We start from the raw sequence: 8,473 nt of genomic DNA on the forward strand, positions 1-8,473 counted from the left end.
TACGATTATTATTGCTCTCATTATTGTTGAATTTGGGCGTCTAATTCCTAACAAGAAATTTTTTTTGTTATTAAAACACAAAAGAAGACCATAAAGTAACTCTTGCATCTTTTTACTTTGGAGATGTTAAATATTGGTTTAGTCATTGGAAGGGTTCGCACAATAACATCTCATGGAAAGAATTGAAGAAGTCCCTTCATATTTAGTTTTTTCCAATCAAATATGAAAACTTAGATGTAGCTTTATGCTTTTTGAAGCTGATAGGTTCAATGAATTCAAAAGGCTAGCTACTAGAGTGCATTGGTGGTTAAAGAATGCCTTGGGGGGTCGTTTCATGAGCAGCCTCAAGGAGGATTGTTGTAGAAATTCAGATATTTGCACATCACAATATTTTGCAAGCCATCAATCTAGCTGAGATGGAAGAAGAGAATCTAAAGATAGCTAAGAAGAGTGGAGTACCCTTCCTACCAAGAAACCCGTGTAATTCAACCACTACTTTCAGCCAGAAGAAAAGCCAACCAAGGTACACAAGAAAAAGTGCCTTACAAAAAGCTAATCCAGACAAAAAAGTTAGCACAATGTGGGAAAAGGTTGTGGTGCAATTGTGACGAGAAATTTACTCTAGGGCACAAGTGTAAGAAGCGACAGTTATTCATGCTGAAATTGATTCAAGATGCTCCACCAAATAAGGAAAAACCAAGTGAGACAGATGAGGAAGAAGTTCAGCCATAGAGTGTCCACTTTTGTCAAGAAGTCTTGCAGCCACTAGGCACATTGGCACCAACCACAACTACTTAAGCACATAGTGCTCACATTCTTAAGTGGCCCCTCAAAATAATATCATCATTAGGAGTGCAAATAGGAGATGGAAGTAAGATGATCTCCAAAATAGATGACAATTCAGGTTTTCTTTGGTGTCACCTGACAAATCTTGGCCAACATTTAGAAATTACTTTGAAGCCAATTTTTATCTCATGACAAATTTAAATCATGAGACCATCTTGGGTGGCTAGAGAAGATTAGAGATATAATATGGAATTTGATGGACGACACAATACTCCTATAAGATAAACACATATATTTTCAGGTAAAGAGAAAAATATTTGAAGGTGACCTAGCTTCTAAACTAGTATTGGAAGATGGGCCCAAACCCACACGACCAAGGAAGGCCCAAACATCCAAGTGTGTTAGAAGATGGGTTCAAGTCCACAAGACCAAGGAAGACCCATATAGAGAAGCTCTCTTCCTGGAGGTCCTTCTAAATATCGCGATATTCTTTCTAGTGCTTGCCAGTGAGTAAGTTATGGTTTGTGCATGTATTGACTCACCACACTTACTGCATATGATATATTTGACCTTGTTACACAGAGATAAATGAGTTTTCCCACAAGTCTTTGATATTTTCCGATATCCACATCTTCTTTAGTGCCTGTAGATAATTTTTTATTAGAATCCATAGGGGTTTCTGTTGATCTACACCCCATCATTCCTGTCTCTTCTAGTAGATCAAGGACATAGTTCTTTTGAAATAGTATCATCCCATGTTTGGACTGTAGTACTTCAATACCTAGAAAGTATTTAAGTAGTCCAAAAATTTTTGTCTTGAATTTTTCACATATCTTTTCCTTGGTTTCCTGAATGCCCTCAGGATCACTACCGATTAAGACAATATCATCAACATATATGGCCAAAATCATTTTTTCTTTAGGCGTGTCTTTAAGAAATACGGAGTGATCTATGGAACATCTATGAAATCCGGCCCCTTTTGAGTGCTTGGCTAAAATTATCAAACCCAAGCACGAGGAGATTGTTTTAGACCATAAAGAGATTTCTTCAATCGACATATCGACTCCCCCTCAACTACATATCCAGGTGGTTGTTGCATATAAATTTCTTCCTTTATATTCCCATTGAGAAAAGAATTTTTTACATCAAGTTGATTGACCGGCCAAGAAGAATTAGTTGCAAGAGGTAATAAAATATGTACCGAGTTCATTTTGGCCACCGGAGAGAATGTTTCCTCATAATTGATCTCATAACACTATGTATATCCTTTAGCAATGAAGCAGACCTTAAGGCGAGCAACTGACCCATCCAGATTGTGTTTAATAGTAAAGACCCACTTACAACCAACATGTTTTTTATCTGATGGAAGAGGAACTAGAGCCCATGTCTGATTCTCATAGAGTGCCTGCATTTCTTCGTCCATTGTTACCTTCCACCCTTGATGTTTCAGAGCCTCCTGATAGGACTATGGGACTGAGATGGAGAAGATAGAAGCAAAAAATTGACAACATGAAGGGGATAAACGATGGTGGGACACAAAATTGGATATGGGGTAAGAAGCAGAGGGCCTAATGCAAGTTCTGGGTTATTTTCTTAAGGCAATGGGTCAAGTATCATATTGTGGTCCAAAAGGAACAGGAGAAGATGGACTTACCTTGATGGGAACCACAAATTCCGTTGGTGTGGTGTCAGGCAACACTTCAGGGGGTTGAATAGTTTCGTAGCACGGGGCACATCGATCGAGGAGAGGCTGGTACAGAAGAGAGACCTGGAGGATCATTGTCAGAGCATTATGAAGAGTCTTAAAAAAAGTTACATCCCTGGATACAAGTAACCTTTGGAGAGTGGGATTGTAATAAATATATCTCTTCTACATGTGAGAGTATCCTAAGAAGATACACTTGACAAATTTTGGATCAAGTTTACTATGTTGTGGGGAGGCCATATGAACAAAGCATGTACAACCGAAGACTTTCAAGGGAAGCGAAAAATGATCACCATGTGGAAACAATAAAGAATACGGTGATTTATGACCTAGAATGTAAGAGGAAAGCCTACTTGTAAGAAAACATGCAATAATGATGGCATGCGACCATAAAAGTATGGAACTTTCATGGTATACAATAAGTTGCGAGCTACTTCAAGAAGGTGACGGTTACTACACCATTCTGTTGGGAGGTGTAGGTACAAGATGTTTGATGGATAGATCTCTGGAAGTATATTATTTGGCATTATCAGACCTAAGTACTTTGATTTTATGACCAAATTAAGTGACAACCATAGCAAGAATGGATTTTAAAATGGATGGTATTTTAGATTGCTCTTTAAAAAGAAAAAGCCGTTTGGTACGAGTAAATTCATCAATAAATGTAATAAAGTACTTAACTTGGGAAATGTTTGAGACGCTCAAGGGTCTCCTTACATCTGTGTGGATCAACAAAAAATGAACAATACTTTTAAGTTCTAGGCGAGGTGAGTATGTGGTCCTCTAGTGTTTGCTTAGTTGACACACTTGTGCAGATGGATGTCCCAACCAATTGTGTCATAGAATTGTCTCAGTTTCCTTGGTTGAGAGGACATTTATTTGACCCACGTCGAGGTAATAGATCCCCCCTTGTTCACGACCTCCACCAATCACCTGCTTCATTGTAAGATCCTGAAACACACATGAAGAGGGTGAGAAAGTAATTGAGCAATTAAAATATTGTGCTAGTTGACTAACAGATTAAAGATTCAAGGGAAAAGTAGGAACAAAAATAATATTTTTGAGGGGAAGTGATGGTGTAACAGATGTGGATTCTTTCCCGAGAACTTTAGTTTGGGAGCCGTCAACTATGGTTACAAATTTATTCGAGAGACAAGGAGAAACTGAGTGGAGTAGATTTTTGTTACCTGTGAAATGTTCGGAGGCCTCTAAGTCAATTATCTAGGATGAAGAGGAGGAAGTGGCAAAGAGCATACCTGATGCGATGGTGGCAGTAGCAGTTGAGGAGGAACTTGGAGGAGAGACCATCAGTGTTTTCCTTTTCTGGAATAAGTCATACTCATCATCCGTAAGGGTTTTTCTTTCTGAGATAGATTGGTTCACTTTTGTATCACTTACTGAGGCTTGATTAGCCTTAATCCAATCCGATATGCCATATATTTTAAAACACTGATCTATAGTGTGGCCATATTTACCACAATGGGTGCATTCTCTGTCGTCTATTATGAAATAACCATTCCTCCCACCTCTTCCTCTTCCTTATCCTCCTCTATAATTTCTTCCACGACCTCGACTGCGATCAATTGATGCTTCCCTATGCCCGGAGTACATAGCGGATGATACTTCAGTAGGAGAAAGAGAAGAAGAGTCTGGAATGCGGAGTAATGTGGTACATACATCATCAAAGGTGGGAATAACAGAGGCTCTAGGGAGTTGACTTGTAGCAACTTCAAGATATGACGTAATGTTTGCTAGGAAAATGATGGTGGTTAAGGTTTCTTTCTGTTTGTCTTGGATAGAGACATCAGTGGAGGTACGTTGAGCTAGCTTCCATTCTTGAAGAAGACCTTTAAAACGAGCCAAATATTCATGAATATTTTCTCTTTGTTTAGTGTTGAACATTCTTTGGAGAATATCATAAGGCCTATGTAAGTTGTTGGAGCTAGGGTAAAACTTAGAACATGTCTCTCAAATTTGTTTGGCGGTGTCGAGATGAATAACATTGTCGAAGACAGGTTCTTTCAAGTTGTCGATGAGCCAACTAATTACCAAATTGTCATTTTTTTAACCACTTAGCATAAGCAATATCTTCTTCATCAATGAGTGACCCAAGTTTGGTGAGGTGATCAAGTAGATCCCTTGTTATAAGGAACCATTGAACCGATGTGGACCAGCTCAAGAAATTTGATATCCCTCACAAGGGTATGGTAGTAATCTGGAGAATATCATTCTTGTTACCCATGTATTCTTCAGTCATAAGAGACAATTCAAAGGTAATAATGTACTCAATTTTGAAGTAGCCTAAGTAAACTGCTTGGAGATTCAAGACCAGTCAAGGCTAGCTTATCAAGTCTTTAAGCAAGGAGGGAACCCTCTTAAGCCAATCAACTTGCTAGCCAACTTTTTATATAATTAATTCTCTAGTCTTCCTTGTAGAGAATAGCAAAAATCAATCAATAAGCATAAGATCAAGTAAGGTAAAGTAACAATTCCGAATTAGATCTTTCCAAGATCATTCCAAAAAAATATTTGACTCCAGCTTGGGATACACCAATATATATTAATTTCCTCATGAATTAGGCAAGATATAATTGATAAAAAATAAAATAAAATTAGGCCTAATCAAGAAGATATTGTAAGATATTCAAAAACAACAATCTTTCTTCAAAGGGATTGGTGTCAACCAGCCACTTCCTTTCTTATTTTGTTCTTGATTTCTTTTATGTAAAACACAATATTCGATGTTTGATTTTCCAAGAACAATCATCCACCTCGTGGCTCTCCAAAAAAAACACAAAATCGAGTAGAGTTCTTCAAACAACTCTGTTAATGTAGAAGCTTTGCATAGAAACTAAGTAATTAGAATTCTGAAATCCAATGGATGAAAAACCACTCTTAATAGGCTCAAAAAAAAAAATTCTTCATTAGGAAAATCTTGTTCCCACAAAATTATAAACCGATTTTCAACTAAGAACTTGCAAACCCACAAAATTGCCTTGGTAAACTTCTTCTAATCTGAGATGCATAAATCTCAAAGTAAACCGATTTTCAGCAAAGAACTTGTAAACCCACAAAACTGCCTTGGTAAACTTCTTCTAATCTGAGATGCATAAATCTCAATAATTTTATAAGATGAAGACAACAATAAAATCATCTTTGAACCATCTTCTAAAGATCCGAAAACCAAGAGCATGAAGTAATAATAACAAGAATGAAAAAACTTATCTCACAAGCTTCAATCTTGCTTCACAAAGAGCCTTCTATGAGTAACTTTGATCATAACTTCTTAGAACATTCTTTTGATGTGGGGATCCTAAATTTTATGTTCTAATACCATATCAAATTTAGGACCCTATGCTTGATACCTCAAACAAGATGAGAGAGGGAGAAGAAAAAGAGCAAAGAGAGAGAGAAAGCTCGGGAAGAGAGGAGACAAGAGAAAAGAGAAAAAAAAAAGTTTAGGCTAGAAAGAAATTCTTCATGAGTTGAGAAGTGGAAACTTGATTGAATCCTTCAACCAAGACCCCTATTTATACTATTTCAATTGCATATTAAGAGATAAGATAGGATCCTACATCATGATTATCTACATCTACATAAATCAATGGAAGAAAATCGATTAAGGAAGATTGTCAAATCTTTCAACTGATGTGATAAGGATTCCAACTCGTGTGATGACTCATCATGCTACCTGACATGATCATGTTGGGTCCACCTTGTAATAGTTTTAAATCATCCACATCCAAAGAAAATTATTTAAGTTCTAAAGCATTGTTTGAATATGAACTAAATCTGAATCCAACCAAATAAACCTACTGTTTGTGGGTTTGAACATACTAATCTCTGCCCCAAATCAAGTTGTTGTTCCCACTCAACCAATTGATATAAATCAACAAAGTTGCGTCAAATTCAAGTTTCTTTGTCGATCCGATTCGTAGACTTTGTCTCTGGTTGTTCATGACTCGCATTCATTAGACAATCAACTGTATTCATTTCCATTACCAACCGAAAGCTGGTGCCGTTTTATTTGATTTCTGAAGAGAAGTCGTCCTTAAATTTTTCGGTCACACTGTTTGCTGACATCTTTTGCAGTAAGCAAGACAGAGACCTTTAATTTAAGATACCCATCATATCATTTGACAGAGGTTTCTACTGTATCTCAACTGTTGGAGACTTCTCTGGTCGGAGCTACATTTCCAGTCGTCTTTTGCTAATTTGTCTCTGTGCAGATTTTCGGCTCTTTGTTGCATAATATTACCAAATTTAAGACTTCGATTCTAACATTTTGGAGGAAGACAATGAAAGAAGGACCCAGAAAGAGCGAGGATTCATTGTTTCTTACGAAGAAGACGATAATCATAAGATGCCCAAGAAGCCAAAACACTAATAATTTCTTGATTCAAGTGTAATTTTGTAACTACATGGACGAACTTCGAAGTTAGTCAATTACCCACTGTTTTTCTCAATTCTGTCTTGCAGTAATCTACAAGTAACTTCCTACAAAATCAAAGTCTGCAACTGTTCTTGAAATCACTGTATGGTTATCTCTGTTCTTCTTCATCGAATGACAGATGTTTAACTAAATCAGGACTTAAATCCCGTCATCATTGATTGAAATTCTTCGAAATCGACCAAACCATCTCCGTTCCTATCGACCCCTCTGATCATGAGAAGGCACTCGTCGAGATTGCACTTTCTGTGTCCAAGACTGACTAGCACTCTCTGCAACTCATCCGCTGAGATGAACCCGTTTTTATCGGTATCAAACATCAGAAAGGCCTCCATTAGATCATCTCGGCGCCCACAGGCTTCCTCGCTCCTCGAACCCATTATCTCCATAAACTCATCCAAATCGATAAATCCGTCTCCATTGAAATCCACCTCTTTCACCATTCCCTCAGCTTCAGTCGCAGCTTTGGACTTGTCGTAGCCCAGGCGGACGAGCAACTCCCGCAGCTCCATTGCGGAAATCCTTCCATCTCCATTGGCATCGATAAGTTTGAAAACATGTTTCAATTGGCTGGACACTTCCATGGCAGCAAATGAGCGCGAGAGCCAGTCAAACCCGTTGGACAGCCTTCTGAGCCTTCTTCTCTTGCATCCACATCTCATTTGGCTGAGGAGAGACAAAACCCATTTCCTTGGAGAGGTGAAACGAAGAGGGCAAAACATGGCTCGGACGGAATGTGGAAGATCTGTTAAGAAACAGAGGTTGGAAGATGGTGGCTGGTAGTTATATGGTAAGATCGTTTGGTGCAAGAGACAGTGATAGTTGGAGAAGAAGGTGGACCAAGCACATGAGATGATTAGCAGCATGTGAGGTTTCCATGTGCGAAGGGTCTCTTTTGGTGATATTTGTCACCTTGCAATAATTCTATATCGAACGAGGCCCACTATAGACCAAAGGACTCTTCGCCGGAATCTCTCTGTCTATCCCTCTCCGGCAGCATCTGCAGGCTGCGAGAAAGAGAGAACAAAGAAGGGAAGAAGAGAAACACGAAGGAGAAGCGCGAAGAGTTTGGGACTGGTAAAGCAGACATGAATTGTTTCTTTCTTCCTATTTATTAACAGCGATAACTCCAATGGAAGGTAAGATTTAAGAACGGGTCCGGCACACTGAAAGAGAGATTTAATGAGGGCTCCTTACGTCTGGCTTTTAGTACTTGCCGGCCGATTATGCAGAAACGTGCCGGCATTTATTCTCTGATCCTTCCATTTTTTATTCACCTACTTTATAATAAAACTCTCGGCAAGTCATGGAGGATGGAAGACCTCTTGACCCAGTCCGAGATCTGAGGCTGAGCGCCTTATGACTTCTGTACCTTCTAACACAGACCATGGCCGTGCGAAAAACCAAAGAAGGGCGCCCTGTTTGAAGGAATTAATAAGACGGCAACGACCGTGCCAGCGGAATCCACAGCTATTCTACAACTACCCATCTCAGAGGCAATTATCCAAACAGGTCGTATGCAATCTTTGGTG

The 8,473-nt window shown here is 38.7% G+C and overlaps 1 protein-coding gene across 1 annotated transcript; it reads right to left on the reverse strand.

Annotated features, from left to right (window-relative positions):
• Positions 1 to 6,863: 6,863 nt before the first annotated feature.
• On the reverse strand, positions 6,864 to 8,026 carry LOC137948727 (calmodulin-like protein 7). Its single transcript, XM_068794880.1, has one exon. The coding sequence runs from the start codon at positions 7,805 to 7,807 to the stop codon at positions 7,076 to 7,078; it is 732 nt and encodes a 243-aa protein (XP_068650981.1). The 5' UTR covers positions 7,808 to 8,026; the 3' UTR covers positions 6,864 to 7,075.
• Between the last annotated feature and the right edge of the window lie 447 nt (positions 8,027 to 8,473).

Source organism: Aristolochia californica, unplaced genomic scaffold, assembly GCF_029961685.1.
Source record: "Aristolochia californica isolate CCGP_79_NKW_82.1479 unplaced genomic scaffold, dmAriCali1.0.hap1 SCAF_13, whole genome shotgun sequence".
In the NCBI taxonomy this organism is placed as follows: Eukaryota; Viridiplantae; Streptophyta; class Magnoliopsida; order Piperales; family Aristolochiaceae; genus Aristolochia; species Aristolochia californica.

Bases quoted from the DNA above. Each gene is read 5' to 3' on its own strand.
- LOC137948727 (XM_068794880.1), bottom strand. From the start codon at position 7,807: ATGCTGCTAATCATCTCATGTGCTTGGTCCACCTTCTTCTCCAACTAT.